Consider the following 15821-nt stretch of genomic DNA (forward strand, 5'->3'; position numbering starts at 1 on the left):
TGACCAATTAAAATGAATAGCTCGTGGATAGAGTTCTCAGCTCCTGCGCGACGGCATAACCCCAGGATAGAGAAAGGGACGCGGCTCTTGATTTGTGAGCTGGGCCTGGCGCGTTCCGCAGGGGCCTCGTTCGGATCACGGCTCACCGCGCGCCTGATGTCTTGCAGGTCTCTGGATGGGCGGCTGCAGGTGTCCCACAGGAAAGGGTTGCCCCACGTGATCTACTGCCGGCTGTGGCGCTGGCCGGACCTGCAGAGCCATCACGAGCTGCGGGCCGTGGAGCTGTGCGAGTTTGCCTTCCACATGAAGAAGGATGAGGTCTGCGTCAACCCCTACCACTACCAGCGGGTGGAAACCCCGGGTGAGTGCCACGCAGAGCACAGGTGGCAATGAGACTCCCGTCGCACAGAGTTTGAGCAAATTGCTCCCGATTCCAGCTGGAAGACGGCTAAGAAGCTGGCTGTACTGGACTAGCTGAGAGGGGCTGATATGTGACTGATCGTGTGTGCAAGGAGTGGCGATATCCTCGCCACAGTGTCCTGGCAGTAGGCCTTTCCTGGTGGTGCCACATGTATGACGTTACTCCATGTGTCGTGCAGTGCTGCCCCCCGTCCTGGTGCCAAGACATACAGAGATCCCCACCGAGTACCCACCGCTCGATGACTACAGCCACTCTATTCCTGAGAACACCAACTTCCCTGCCGGGATAGAGCCGCAGAGCAACTACATACCTGGTAAGTGCTCCTGGGGAGACAGCAGAAAGGGAGGCTTTTCCCCTGTGAAGGGCGATCAACCTTTGTCCTTTGACTCTTGATGATGTCAAGCAGATTCAGTGGGCTTTTAAACTTGACAGTCAGATGGGCAATGTTTAAAAGAGGGAGTGTGGGGAGAGCAGGAGAGACCCTTGATGTGTTGTGATAGTCCCTTTTTCTGGAGGAGACAGGTTGGCTTGCTGGCATGTGTTAATCGTTTGATGGCTGGTGAGGGAGTGGGGGCTTGACGGGGGTCCACATTGCAGGCAGTGGGCTGTGACAGCCAGGGCGGCGATCCAGGCCGGTCTGCTCAGGCCTTACTCTTGCCACTGGTCCCTGGCTGACGGCTGCTATGTGCTCTTTCAGAGACCCCACCACCCGGTTACCTCAGCGAGGATGGGGAGACCAGCGACCACCAGATGACCCATGGCATGGATGCAGGTGAGGGAGCCTGGGAAAGTGTTTCCGTCTGACAGCTGAGTTTCAAGCAAGGAAACGGATTTCCTTCTTTCTCACCAGAAAAGATGGCCGCTTTTCATTCCCTTTTGTAAAATAAAAAATTAAGGAGTATCCCTTTGGTATCTCCTAATGCTAGTGAGTCTGACCCAAGGGCAACATTACCAGTTTAATCATTTTCAGCTTCTCTTTCTCTCTGTTTGAATCTGCAGGTTCTCCAAACTTGTCGCCTAATCCTGTCTCTCCAGCACACAGCAATCTGGGTAAGACAGGAGGAGAATGGGAGCAATCGGTCTGTTCTGCCGTATGTCTGCCAGGAGACTCTGGGGATGAGTGACAAGCTGCATATTCTTTAATATTTCAGTTTATTGTTTTTTTTCCAGTTTATTGGCTTGTATAGTACTTTTAAATAACCTGGCTGGCTTCAGGATTAGGATTCTGCTTTAGAGAATTTTAAATCCACCCCTCATATTTAATTTATTAAGCAAAGTTTGGCACAAGCAACGTTATAGAAGCACCTAAAGTCTATATATGTGTCCATGAAAAGAAAAAATATTTATGCTTAAGGGGCTTTGGTTCCAGGAATGTTGTGTGCAGGGCAGAAAAGGCTTTCGTGAATGAGCTCAGTGTGCTGGAGGTAGTGAAAAGTGGAGGTCCAGTTCTCGACTTCTGACAGCCCACGCAGGCCTCTCTCATTGTGAGGGGCCGTGGTGTTGAGCTGCATGTGTTCTCCTGAAGGGCTGTGCTGTGGCTCTGGACAGGCCCGGCCCTGGCAGCGACTGCAGCCCCTGCAGCCCCTGCAGCAGAGTTTCTGCAAATACCACAGCAGTTTCCTGCTCCTTCCCCGGGCAGGAAAGCCATCTGCAGTGGCCTTCCCCTAAAGATTACCATACCGGGTTTACCACAAAACCTTGAGGACAGCGGGGCTGCAGTCTGTATCGCAGAAAGCCTCCTGATTGTAAAGACAAAGGCTACAGGATCTCTTGCAGTGTGACCTAGAAACACTACTTTGACCCTGAAAGCATGGGTGGAAAAATCAGACGGTCTTTCACTTCTGAAGTCAGGGCGGGTCGATAGTGTGGTAGCTGCCCTCAGTACAACCCCGTGGGCACTGTGAGAGGGTGGCACTGCTCTCCAGGGTGATCTGTTATTGAGCCGCAAGGCCAAAGAAAGAAACCAAGGACAAACAATGCCTCGCAAGAGGATTACAGCGGCCTTTTTCTCCAAAACCGGAGGCTGTTAAAAGCTCCTACTGCACCCCCTTGGTTTACAGGGTGCTATGTTACCACAAACATGTTCAGTGAAACAAGCGCTATGACCAGGAACGCTCACAGTTGCACCATGTTCCCAGATCCCCTTGAACGGGTTGGGGCAGGTCAGGGCCTGTGAACACGCTTGTCTGGGTCACCGGTGACTGGAACCTGCCCTGTGACAAACCCAGTGTCTGCTGTACTGGCCCGGCAGCTTTTTTCTACTCTTTGTCAAGACAGGAAGATGTGGGTGAGGGGGCGGTGTCGAAGGAGAGGTGATGTCACCACAGAACTGTAGTTCCCTTTTGCTAGGAGTTGGGATGCGTTTCTCCCTGCGCTGCCACGTGCTTAATGCTACCCATCCTTTGAAGTTCAGGATGTGCAGCAGGAAAAAGTGAAAAAGGAGGGAGCTGGGTTTTTGGAGCCACAGGCTGTACCATGTGACTCAGCAGCATAAATGCCTGCAACAGAGTACCCAGGTAGCAGAAAATGCAAGTGTTAAGAAGCGGGGCACGCTGTAAAATTAGGGAGTCCTCGCTGTCGGATCAAAGGTCCGGACCTGGCAGTGCCACCCCAGGAGCAAAGCTGGGAATCCTGTTGCAGGAGCTTCCGCACCCCCCTTGCTGCTGCCGTCGCCGCACAGGAAGCCGCCGATGAAAAGGGCCTTTGTCCCATTCCCATCTGAACGGAGAGCAGTGCCAGGATACAGCCGGCCTGCACTAATATTAATACTAATATCCTGTTTGTCTCAAGGGCCTGCTGGCTGAGGCACGCATGGTAAATGGCACAGGGGACAGGCAGTTGCTCAGAAGTAGAATTGTTTATCGGCAGCAAGCAGTTGCTTGGCATTATTTGTCCACTCCGTTTCTGATGCTAAAGGGGCATCATGAACATGGCATCGCGTTTAAGAACTCAACGGCTACCTAACCATGTGCCTGGAAGGTTCTTTCTCCCTTGCCTGCAGAGTGATCTGGTTTGCCCTCCCTGAGGGACTCCGGGAGCCCAGTGAAAGATAATATGATCGCTGATTGATTCCCTTGCACTCTTTCTACCTGACGCTATCCTTCCTTTCTCTTTTTGCTCCTTCTCTTTCATCCTGTTTCTCTGCCCTCTTCCGAGGATGTAAGGTTACAAGCAAGAGGGGGCCTGTTTGAAGCTGGAAGCCAGTTGATTCAGGGCTCTCGTCCAGCTGTTTTCTTGAAAGAAGCCAGGGTAATGGCTTCATCTACATGGGTGATTAGCTTGTTCCACACTCCCACAGCCCTTTGTGTAAAGACTGTGCTTCTTGTTCTTGGGCTTTAAATGCACCGCCCCATAGATTCCACTTTGCTTCATTCTTGTTCTCCGGCACTCTTGTTTCAGAAGAGGGGTACCCTGTTGTCTTCGTCAGTGCCTTTAAGGGTTCTTATAGGAATACTTGCGTCATGTTCCCTCATCATCTTCTCTGCTCAAAACGAGAAATATTCCATTCTTTTAGCTGGTCAGTATAGGTTGTTCCTTGAAGTTGTCCTGCAGTGCATGTGGTAGCTCATCTCTGGACTGATTTCAGAGCAGCACTATATCTGCTGTATAGTTTTTAAAGTGCAGCCCATTGTACACACTTCGAGTGCATCACACGGCATCTCCCTCCTGTTGCGCAGACCTGCAGCCCGTGACGTACTGTGAGCCTGCGTTCTGGTGTTCCATATCCTACTACGAGCTGAACCAGCGGGTGGGCGAGACTTTCCACGCCTCCCAGCCCTCCCTGACCGTGGACGGCTTCACCGACCCCTCCAACTCCGAGCGCTTCTGCCTGGGCCTGCTGTCCAACGTCAACCGCAACGCGGCCGTGGAGCTCACCCGCCGACACATCGGTAACCTGCCCTGCCCCGCCGCGCCCCGCCCCGCCTGATCGAGTCCCGGCGCGGTGACGTCTCATCACACGTCTTCCTCCCTCCAGGCAGGGGTGTGCGGCTGTATTACATCGGGGGAGAGGTGTTCGCGGAGTGTCTGAGTGACAGCGCCATCTTCGTCCAGAGTCCAAACTGCAACCAGCGGTACGGCTGGCACCCGGCCACAGTGTGCAAGATCCCGCCTGGTGAGAGAGGAGGGCACGAGGGAGGGGGGCTCTGGGTCGAGAGGCTTTGGGAGGACATCTCCCGCTGCTGCGGCATCGTGGCTTTGAACCCTGTGCAATTATCAAGGGACACAGTGGAAGGAAACAACAATAATAATAATTGCTTACACGTATATAGCGCTTTTCTGGACACTCCACTCAAAGCGCCTTACATGGGGACCTTACAGGTAATGGGGGCTCCCCTCCACCAACACCAGTGTGCAGCCCCACCTGGATGAGGTGACGGCAGCTACAGTGCGCCAGTACTCTCACCACACACCAGCTATTGGTGGGGAGGAGAACAGAATGGTGAAGCCAGTTCAGAGATGGGGATTATTGGGAGAACATAACTGGCAAAGTCCAGGGGGAAATTGGGCCTTACGCTGTGATAACACCCCTACACTTCAAGAAGCAGCCTGGGATTTTTAATGACCTCAGAGAGTCAGGACCTCAGTTTTACATCTCATCCGAAGGACGGCACCTTTTTTTTTACAGTATAGTGTGCCTGTCACTATACTGGGGCATTAGAACCCACACAGACCGTGGGGTGAGCACCCCCTACTGGTCTCACTAACACCTCTTCCAGCAGCAAACTTAGTTTCTCCCAGGAGGTCTCCCATCCAGGTACTGGCCAGGCTCTGCATTTTTAAAAGCTTTATTTAAATGATATGAGAAAAAGCTTGGGTTAAGTCTGGATGTCTTTGCATTTATAAGAGGACAACAGCACTGAGTATTGAGAATGCACATATAAGAACCAACATGGCTCTTTAAAAAGTTTAAGTAGGGAGCTGCGTCAGCATGCGTAGGCTGCAAGGAAACGGGTAGAGGTTTCTTCCAAGCTGAAAGGAAAAGAGAGACAACATTTTGGCTGTGGAGCCTTATTCATGTCATGAGAACCTTCAGGTGTACTCGACACCTGAAATGTGTCTGTTTTCTTTTCCTTTCAGCGTGGAATAAACCTTTACTTGTTCCTTGGCTCTTCTAAAGCCTTATTTAAATGACATGAGAAAAAACTTGGGTTCGGTATGGATGTCTTCACATTGTATAAGAGGAGAACAGGACTGAGTATTAAAAAATGCCCATATAGGAGACAGCATGGCTCTGTGCGTGCAGTGAAGGTTTTTCACAATAGTAGCTTTCTTTGCCAGTGGGGTGACTTGGCTCCATTTTTCCGTTTTCTGCAGGCTGTAACCTGAAGATCTTCAACAACCAGGAGTTTGCGGCTCTGTTGGCCCAGTCGGTGAACCAGGGCTTCGAGGCTGTGTACCAGCTGACCCGGATGTGTACCATCCGCATGAGCTTCGTCAAGGGCTGGGGCGCGGAGTACAGGTACGCCAGCCCGTGATGCCTGCCTGCACACCTGTCGGCTCTTGAGGTGTGTAGGTTTGCAGTGTGTGGGAGAGCCCTGGGCGGTGTGGTGGCTCTGTGGCTCAGGATCTGCGCCTGTGGCTGGAAGGTTGCCGGTTCGTGTCCCGCGGCCAGAGAGGAATCCTACTCCCTGAGCAAGGCCCTTAACCCCAACTGCTCCAGGGGTGCTGTATAAATGGCTGACCCTGCGCTCTGACCCCAAGCTTCTCTCCCTGTCTGTGTGTCTCATGGAGAGCAAGCTGGGGTATGCGAAAAAGACAATTTCCTAATACAAAAAATTGTATTTTGCCAATAAAGTGATCTCTCTCTCTCCCTGTGGCTGAACTGAGTGCCGAGGCCTTGTTGTGTTGGTATCACAGTGCTTGCCTGTCTACAGCAGTACAGCACTTTCTGGAGCTCAGCAATCTCAGGCTGTGGCTTTCTTCACTTTTTCTTTAGTAACGGGGGGGCTGGGCAGCTGTGCTGAATGTTTTGGGCTGTGAAAGACGGTATGAGAAGGCACAGACAGACCAGGCCGTTTTCCCTGATAAACGCAGACCTTGAGAGTTGTGCCGTTGCCATGGAAGCTGGCCAGACCTCTGTAGTGTGCATGCCAGCTCATACCCTGTCCTCTTTTTCCTTTGTACTGCGATATGATGTGCGATTCCTCGGTGTGGCCTTTGTCGTCGGTTGAACTCCTAGTGTTGCCGCATCAGAGTGAACAGAGCTAGGCGCCACCTGGGCTTTTTAAATAAAGCAGCTGCACGCCTGTCTGTCTGTCCATTTCTGAGCCAGGCGTGTCTCCGGCAGAGAGTGGGCTCATGCCTTGGTTCGGCTCGCCTGAGGTTTGTGTGCCTTCAGGGAGTTCTTGGTGTCCACACCCAGCTCGCTCTGTCCAGGTTTCCATCTCTAACTTTCTCCTTCCCTTCGACCCTCTGTCTCGCTCTGGCTGGCCCGTAGGTGTTCAGAGTTTCCCTGGAGCTCTCCAGCACGGTCCCAGTCTCCTGCCCGGGACCTGACAGCCCCCAACCCTGTCCAGATGTGCAGCTCGGTCAACGGGCTCCTCTTTGCGCAGAGACTGGGCACTGAGGTCATCTTGGCCCCCGATATGGTGTCCTCCTTGAAGGAAACCGAGTGGCTGTGCCACCGTGATAACGCCAAACACAGAACAGCGCACCAGAAACCCATCCCTGTCTGGCAACCTGGTGTGGTCTTGTGTAGCATTCAGGGCTTGATGGGGACACTGATGCTTAAACGCTTGTGAAGTTTATAGAACGGGCCCATAATTACAGTATTACTGCAATATTGGAGAATTCCACTTTTTCTGGGGGCGTTTGTTTAAACGTGGCAGATTCTTCTAAATGTTAATAGTTTGAGCACTTACAGTACATTTTTTTTTTCCCTTTGGCATGCCACGTTTTGCTGTTGGCCGCGTCTGTGAATCACCGCGCAGCGCCTGCCAGCGAGAGGGAGCCCAGGCTCGTCTCGGAAACGGGGGCAGGCAGGCAGGCCGGCCGGCTGCGTTCCCAGCCCTGAATTAGTTTCCAGAGTCACCAGGTCAAGAGATGGCCGGCGTTTTTTTGTGTGCGGCTGACTCGTCTGCGATTCCTTCCTCAATATAAAACGGAACTCCCAGGGAAAGAGTAAATGAAAAGGACAAATGAGTGCGCCTCTTGTTAGTCAGCCGTGGAGCACCGTCTGGATAGTGGCCAGCAGAGTTAAGGGCTGACAAATGTGACTTGTAAGGCCTCCAAGTGACACAGTTCCACTTTACGTAGTGATGATAAAGTCTGTGCGCGTCTTTATTAAAATAAAGACGAGCACAGCTTCAAGGAAAGTCTTGACTGTGTTTTTTTATGGCTTAAGACTTAATCTTATTGTTTCTGGGGGAACTAAAAAAAAATGAATCCATCGTAATTAAAAGCAGAGCAACGCTTCCCAAAGGGGAAGACTGCTGAGCAGACAGCGCATGTGGAGCCAGTTAAGAGCTTGGGTCGGATTTCTCCCACCCCCTCTCCTTCTCCTTCTCCAAGCCATTAGGGCTTGTTAAAATTTGTGAATTGATTGTGCTGGCATAGAAACCTCTTAAGGTTTTTTTTTTTAAAAAACCTGCAGAAAGTCTCCGCAAAGCTGAAGGCAGATTCCATTCTCACAGTTGCCTTGTAGGTTATCTGGCAGCTGGCTGGGATAATGTAGGCAGAGTTTTCCATTGCTCTGGGAAGGGTCATTTTCTTATCTGAGATTATAGTGCCCTGGACAGAGGGATCATACCATTATCTGGGTGCCAGACTCTCTACTGTTTTTCTTAGTTTCTGAAATTCTACACTGTCATTTGAAATAGGCCTACTGGTGCCTCCCCAGTACTGTGGTTTGGCAGCATCTCGTCAGACCAGAGGAAGCCTCTCTGTTTGCGCATCTCCTGTGTTTATTCTAGAGAGGATGTGTTTGTAGAGTGGAAAAAAATGGTTGCAAATCACTGTTCTGAAGTAGCGGTTTTGTTTAGAAGATACTTAGTGGACAAGAGTTCACCTCCGGTTTGTGTTGCACAGTCTAAAGCAGTGGAATACGGGTTACTGGGAGGGGGGAGTCTCAGGAAGTACATCCTGTGGACTGTCACCCCAAGATTAACACTGAGCTGGAACTCGTAACTGTTTTTTTATCTTATTAATGGAAATACTCTCATGGAGGAGCGGTGTGGGAAGCAGTGTCTTTGCTGAATTGCAACAATAATACAGTGTATTAGAGAGCAGTCCGATTACTAAACTTGATCTGCAGTATAGTATAAACTATCACTATAGACACTGACTAGAGAACATCAGGAACTCACTTGCAGCTATGATGCAGTGCATTGTGCTCTGTCAGCACTGTTACACCTGGAATATATATATAGTAAGTTAGAAACCAAGAACTCCTAACTCTGGACCTTGGAGTAAGGACTCCAGCAGGTTTTGTGTCTAAATTGCCATCTTACAGTTGTAGAGAAGGGGTACATTGATCCAGTTAACCCTTAAATAGATCAGTTTAACAGGGCTCCAGGACAAAGCAGTGCCTATAACATAAGGAGATCTAGCACACATACTACATTAGAGACTGGAGTTAGCAACCTCTTGTTATTCACCACCATCACAGTTTAATTATAGTTACAATGTAGAATGTTAAATGTATCCCAGGCGCATTAGAAAAACAATATTTTCTAACCCATATATTGTCCAATGATTATTCTGAAATGATAACTATGAGAAAGTAAATTGTAGACTGATTGCACTGAATTCCAACTATTGTACAATAAGCTTTTACCGCTGTTATTACAGAATTAGATTAACTTCGTGCTTGATCATGAACCGTAAATGTTTTGATTTCACTTTTCATGGTTGTGTAGTGAAGAAGGCTGCACCTGACTGTAACTCGGCTAATTACTCTTAAGTCTCCTGACTGTGTGGATTGTAGTTTTGAAGGGGAAGGGAATAGTTAGATTTGGATAGCAGTAGGGATTGGCAAAGAGCCTTCATGCTTTCAAACCTTGGTATGTTATTATTTTTGGCTTTTGAAGTGGTGACATCTTAACTTTTCTGTTTGAATGAAAGTGAAGGAAGCAGGAGAGAGAGAGGATGCCACAGTGAGTACCTGTTCTCAGTGGGATTTCTAGTCTCTTAAACAATGCGCTCACACATGAAGTAGTGGCTTTGTGATGGGTGTGTGGAATGCAGCCCCCTCTTTTCTCTGTAGGTGTAGTCAAGCTTTGTGTTGGCTGCCATACACCACAAAACATCCCCCCCCCCCTCCCCTCCCCTACATGAAGGTATAAATGCAGCTGACAGTCGAAACCATTGCCTTGATTTATCTCTCCACACTTGAGCTCTGAAAAAACTTGGCTTCAGATTGTAATCTCGTCTGGCAGCCACCCTCTGTGTGTGTTTAGAATAACCGCGTTTAATAGCACAGGAGAGTGTCTTATTAAGATCAATAGCAGCGGCAGACTGAAGGGCCTGTGTGCTTTGTTTCAAGTGTGTTTAAGTGTTTTAATGACTATGAAACTCTAGCCGAGGGAGGGAAACAAAGGGTTGAATTCTTCCTTTATACTGCCGGCCTGGGAGAAGGCACTACAGTAAACGTGATTGGGGTTGTGAAGACCTGATTTGAGAGTGCGGGGGAGTATTGCCTAAGAAAAGGAATGCTTTATGTTTTGGGGCTGTGGGACGTCAGCTAGTTTGTGTCCCTTTTTTGGCGCAGAACCAGATAAAAGCAATCAGACAGACTTCTGCACACTCTACTCCCAAGACACTGGACACCACCAGTGTTGTGGAACGCAAAGCACTTCATGTACATGTACTGGACATTTTGTTAAATGGGGATCTTGTATCACCTGCATTATCTGAAAGCCATGTAAGGGAAACCTTATTTGCCCCATCAGGGAGTGAATTGATCGTCCCTGTTATAAAAGTAACAGTGATATTAAATTGACAGTAAGTTGTGTTCTGCACATCTTGGTTCTTTTTATTCCTGTTAGTACCTTTAAGGTAGTTTCAGTGATACCCAGATACACGTAAGAGCATATTCATGTCAAAGCAGGTGGCAAAAGATTCACTATGTTCTGGGATTCCATTTTGATCTTCAGATTACAAATGCAGTAACAAATGACAGTTCAGAAAAACTGAGTTGATTCCAATCTGCTTTAAATGCGTCTGCACTTGTATCACAGCAGCAAGAGCTTACGCCCACCATGATCATTTAAGATGGGCTGGAGGATCTTCTAGCGTGTCCAGCACTGGCTGAACACCAAGTGGGTTCTGCACCTTTCTCTTTCATCCAAGATGATACCTGAGAGAGATTTTAGAATTGTGAAACTGTGTGACCAGTGGACCCCCGTTTTTTTCCAGGCTTAGCCTGTGGCGCGCGCTCAGATAGCAGGCTCAGGCTCTTTCAGGACTGCAAGTGCGAATGCTGACTAGGATTTCTCCTCAGCAGGTTTGCCCTTGAATCGGTACAGAATCGAAGATCAGGTCCTGGCTGCATAAACACCTCAAATATGAAAGCCATAAGGAATAAATATAGAAACTGTGAACTTGAACTGTTACTGATTTATAGCTGCTTTTGTGTAAAAGCTCAAAGATCACATGAGGGGAGCAACTAAGGGGGAAACTAAGCTTTTCTTGTTTTCTGCAAGTGGCTCAGGGCATTTCAGAAGGGCTGCCAGTCTCGAATGAAAGGAGAAAAATCCTATCTCTTGATCCCCTGGGATGCCTTAAATGTGAGCCCCCCCAGCAGACAGCGCTAGGCCTCCAGTAGAGGGAGGTGCTGCCATAGGGGTGTTCAACACACAGCTGATCAGGAAGTGGGCAGGTCAGAGCACCTCCTCATCCTCCCTACCTGTGTGTGGTCACGGGGGGGTTTGTAAACGTCAACCCGGACAAAACGCACAGCTGCCGATTCCGAATTCAAGGGGTGCAGAAGATATAAAAAAAGGCCCAAGCAACAACAGAATAATTTCCCCCTAGAATTGCTTGCCGACGCTGGTTGTTTTTATCTCTCTCTCGGCTGCAGGCGCCAGACGGTGACCAGCACCCCCTGCTGGATCGAGCTGCACCTCAACGGGCCCCTGCAGTGGCTGGACAAGGTACTCACTCAGATGGGGTCCCCCAGCATCCGCTGCTCCAGCGTGTCGTAGAGAAACCCTTCCCCCGGGAACGCACACAGACCCAAGACAAGTAACCCAGCAACCCGCAAACACAAACTAAATGGGCCCAAGCCCCGTGTCTACAGCCCAGTTCGTCGTGGGAGGACAGTGAAGCAACAGCGCCTCCCTCAGGGGCATCTTGGAACTACATCCACAAACTGGTTTCATCTTCCCAGTGTCACCTCTGCCTGCCACTTTACACGCGTTTTATGAGCACTTTCTACATTTGCGGCAAGGGGAAGAGTGCATTATAAACAGTACCGTTCGTATTGTTTTGTGATGGCCACAAGCATTGACCTTTGTGTTTTTGTGTCTGTTTTTTTTTCTATTGGCATTTGGTGCCAAAAAGCAGTAGCATGTAATAGAAGAAGAATGGCAGAGCTTTTCCCTCTGTTAATTTCTCCTCTTATTGTGATCGTTAAATGTACATACATTATATATAAATAGAAGTTAGGAAATGGCATATACTGAGAGCAGCTTACAATATTGCTTTTTGTACAAAATGAAAAATGAAGTTTTAAAGGTTAAATTGCAATGATTTTTTTTTAGTCTTAGAGAAAAGGAATAAAGAGCTTACTTTGGCTGATATTTAACACATGTAAGTGTTTTAAGGTGAAAGGTATATGTATATACAGTACAGTGTACTTCTCTGCCTCTGCACCAGGTGCAGAGAGAAATCCAGTGAGATGCTGTTAGCGTCCGTTATCGGCAAGCTCTGGCCTCCTCAGTGTTGTGTGCAGCAGTCTTGTCAGCCAAGCGCAAAATGCTTCACATTCTGTGTGCAGTGTGTATCAGGAAGCAACAGCCATGAAAAGACTTTTGGATTTTTTCCTGGAACACTAAAAAGCAAAGACAAATTGATCTTTCGGGTTAAGCCAGAAATCTTCCCTGGGGTCAGACTGCACGAGCCAGTTGCAGTGCGCTTTGTCCTGGAACGTGATCCGCTCTGTGGTGTTCAGGAGAGCTGGGGACGCTCTCTGGAGCTTCTCCTCTAAGTTACAGTTCCTTCCCCAGGGTGTACAGAAGTGCCTTGGAGTGCAGGAGCCATTCCTTCATTTAGCCATTTCTTAAAAACCTTTCATTTAAATATACCATTTCATCTTGGAATTGGTCCTTGACATATTATAACCCCCCTTTCGAAATCTTGCCAAATCGAAATTCCCCGTTATTTCTGCAGGGTGTATTTGCAGTGTGAGGTGGCTCCGTTAGCCTGCTGTCTCTTGGGTTCTGTCTGTTCGCTGCACTGCTGACCGTGCAGGGATTGTAATGTACCGGATGACTCGATTCTACCTGCCATTTTTGGACTTCGTAAGAATTTTCACTCATCTCTGTATGTTAAAAGTGATCGGTACCTTTCATCCTGGGATGAGGCTCTTTTTCTCTGTACAAGGGTTATTCGCACGCCTCTACTGCTCCATGTTCAGCAGTGTGTTGGAAACAGTTCGCAGCAGAAAACTAGTTACTGTGCGTCAGTACAAGTTGTAGCATTTCAAGTACGCTATGTTTAGTAGCAGTTGTGATACAAACAAGTGGGGGGGTTCTTTTAGTACTCTATGCGGTAGCCGTGTCCTGTGCAGTTTTTACAGTAGTTGTTCGTGTGGTTCCCCCTCCTGTGTGACTGGGCTTGGAGAGAGAGGGTGCCGTGTGCTGCAGGAAAAACACTAAGGGAGAGAGAGGCGCGGATCCGTTTTATTTTTAATGCCACTGCCTGTCCTGACTGACCCCCCCCCCACTCCTGCACACGCCCGAGGGCCAGATGTTCATAGGCGCTCCTTTCTTTACGCATGGGGCAAAAGATTCCCAAAATTCCTGCAGCACCAGCAGAGGGCGACGCTCTAGTCCATGTGAATATTAAGCTCTCTGGTGGGGCCGGCAAATGCTATTCCTTTTTTTTTCGACCAAAGCACGGCTTGGACACCGGAAAGCCCAGCGGCACACCCAAGCACAGGCCCGTGCCCTCCGCAGCGCTGCTGTGGCTGCACCACTGTTGATCTGCTCTGCCGCGGTAAAGCGACAAGGCTGTGTTGTATTGCTAGGAGGAGGGGGGTTTCCTGCCTTGTCTTGACAGGGGTTTTCTACACTCGCAGGGCTGACCCTGTGCTATACCACAAGCTGATGCGTTTCCAATGGCAGATGGCTGTGGCGGCAGTGATAACCATTGTTAACCATTTCTAGTTAACAATGGAAAGAGCAGCATGAGCCCAACATTGCCAAGGTGCTGTCCAGTAGAAATCAGAAGTGGTAAGACGAGCTGGACACACACACACGCTCTCTCCTCTATTGATTTTATTGTAGCTTGTCTGTGTTTTGGCGTAGACAGATCTTCACCAGCACAGGATGTCCTGTAATTTTGGTGTAGTGGAGCACCGTTACAGCACAGGAAATGTACACGCCAGCTTCGTTCCTAGCGATAGCGCCTCGGTGAGCATCCTGTGGCACCTCTCAGGAGTCTGGGGTGAGAGGGGAGGGAGGTTCCCACACTCAGGACCATTTGGAGTTTTGTATGAACAAAAGAGAAAAAACTATGTATCTATACATGTAGAAATATAGATATGCATGCTTTCTGTTCTTTGTACTGTATGTTCTATTTTGGTACCCGTAAGTTTTAGAAGATTCATTTTGTTTGTTAAAAGTTGGTGTCTCAATACAATATTCATTGTTGGAATAAAACTGGGGCGAAACTGCTGGCAGGTCTGATGTCCTCGTGTTTTTGTAGCGGAGAAGGGCGACGAGGGAGATCTTCAGGCCCTTGAGCAGAAGAGCTGTTCTCCACGGCCCGCACCGCGGTTCTGCCTCACTTGACGCACAGAACCGTGCGCTGTGATGAGCCTCATTTTGGACCCTTTCTTGAAAAGAGAGCCAACGCTCTCTTTCTGTGGGGCAATGTGTAGATCCCCCCCACACACACACACACTTGCAGATGGACTTTGTTCCCAACGCTGGTGTTGGTAGCGCAGTAGAAAGCCTTCTGGAGAGCCATGGCATGTGTCTCTGACCGAGCCGGAGTGGATCACCTGCACAGGTAAAGAGAATAGTGTTCGAAGGCCGGAGGGGCTGTTCCTGCAGACCAGCACTATAAATAACACATTGGCTCCCTAGAATGACAATTTTGTCAACGGAAATCGGGGGTACCCTCCGACTGGGGATTGTTTCAGGGGTTCCCACATTGCTGGGTGTCTGCGCTCCGGTGGTCTCGGAGCTCTCCCTTGTGGATTTGGTGGTTTATTAAGCTATCCCCATGTTCAAGTCTTCAGAACTACAACGTCTTTAATTTTTTAATGTGCATTTCTTGTAACTGTTCCAATTCTTCTTTAAACTGGCTCTTAGTGTTTTGTGCTTTGATTTTCTTCCCCCTGAAACTATAATGGATGTTTTTTTTCTAATGTAATACCCAAGTTTTTTTTTTTTCTCTCCTACATACAAAGTGTTGGTTTTAAAAAATATTGCAATGTATTTTTGTTTTGTTCTTGTAATAAAAAGATCTATATATTGAAAAAAAAAGGGGCAGAATAAAGCTGTGTTGTCTGTCTGACCTTATGGCTTATGGCAGCCCCTTCTGAAAGTGGGGGCGCATGCCGTCGAGCGCGAGTGGGGTGCAGAATCTGTCCCACGCTTTCTGGGGGAACCGGGGTGGACGTGGCTGGAGCTCCAGGGATAAAGCAGTAGCTGTGGGATGCTGATGTTAGCCCAGGTCCTTGGACTCTATAGATGATGGATACATTCCATAGGTGGCACTCTTCCCACTCTGGCTTTTCCATATCAGTTCCCCATACGGCAGAGCATGGGCACTGTGCTGTTCAAAGTGCCGGTTTTCAGGGGCGTTCAACCCGGGTTCTGAATACTTGGTCGATGAAGATCATGAGCCACATTTTCAAAATGTCCTGGCGAATGTTTACTCAAAGCCTGGCCTCACCCCCAATTCGATTGGTGAAACAGTCAACGCGTCTCTACCTGGAGTACTGGGGCATCTGCTCCACTATTCAAAATTGCAATGGTCCATCACCCACACTGGCGCAGCACTTCAGAGGTGAGTCCCAGCCCTCATATGAAACACTGAGATCTTTTCTAAATTAGGTGGAAGGGGATTGGGATGCATGTTCAGACTCAAAGAATAAGGCAGAGGAGAGAAGTGCTGAGCGAAGGTTTCTTCCTCCACTGCATCAGCCAAAACAAATTAACACAGGTGCTGCGTTGTGGAAATAGCTGGCAATCTGTAATAGGACTTGAGCTGCTTAACTCCAACAGAA

At 48.9% G+C, this 15821-nt stretch overlaps 1 protein-coding gene across 3 annotated transcripts in view; it reads left to right on the plus strand.

Annotated features, from left to right (window-relative positions):
* smad3b (SMAD family member 3b) overlaps positions 1–15075 on the plus strand; it is a 29080-nt gene extending 14005 nt beyond the window's left edge. For 2 of the 3 annotated variants that reach the window (XM_006628738.3, XM_015343276.2), the window contains exons 2-9: positions 168–361; positions 600–734; positions 1119–1193; positions 1421–1471; positions 4099–4311; positions 4398–4535; positions 5738–5882; positions 11442–15075. In XM_006628738.3, the coding sequence (XP_006628801.1) occupies positions 168–361; positions 600–734; positions 1119–1193; positions 1421–1471; positions 4099–4311; positions 4398–4535; positions 5738–5882; positions 11442–11565 (1075 nt within the window). In that variant the 3' untranslated portion in view covers positions 11566–15075. Of the gene's footprint in view, positions 1–167; positions 362–599; positions 735–1118; positions 1194–1420; positions 1472–4098; positions 4312–4397; positions 4536–5737; positions 5883–7353; positions 10984–11441 lie in introns of those variants that run through there. The other variant, XM_015343275.2, reaches the window with a different exon arrangement.
* Positions 15076–15821: the final 746 nt, after the last annotated feature.

The sequence above is a fragment of the Lepisosteus oculatus genome, chromosome 5 (genome assembly GCF_040954835.1).
Source record: "Lepisosteus oculatus isolate fLepOcu1 chromosome 5, fLepOcu1.hap2, whole genome shotgun sequence".
NCBI classification, from domain to species: Eukaryota; Metazoa; Chordata; class Actinopteri; order Semionotiformes; family Lepisosteidae; genus Lepisosteus; species Lepisosteus oculatus.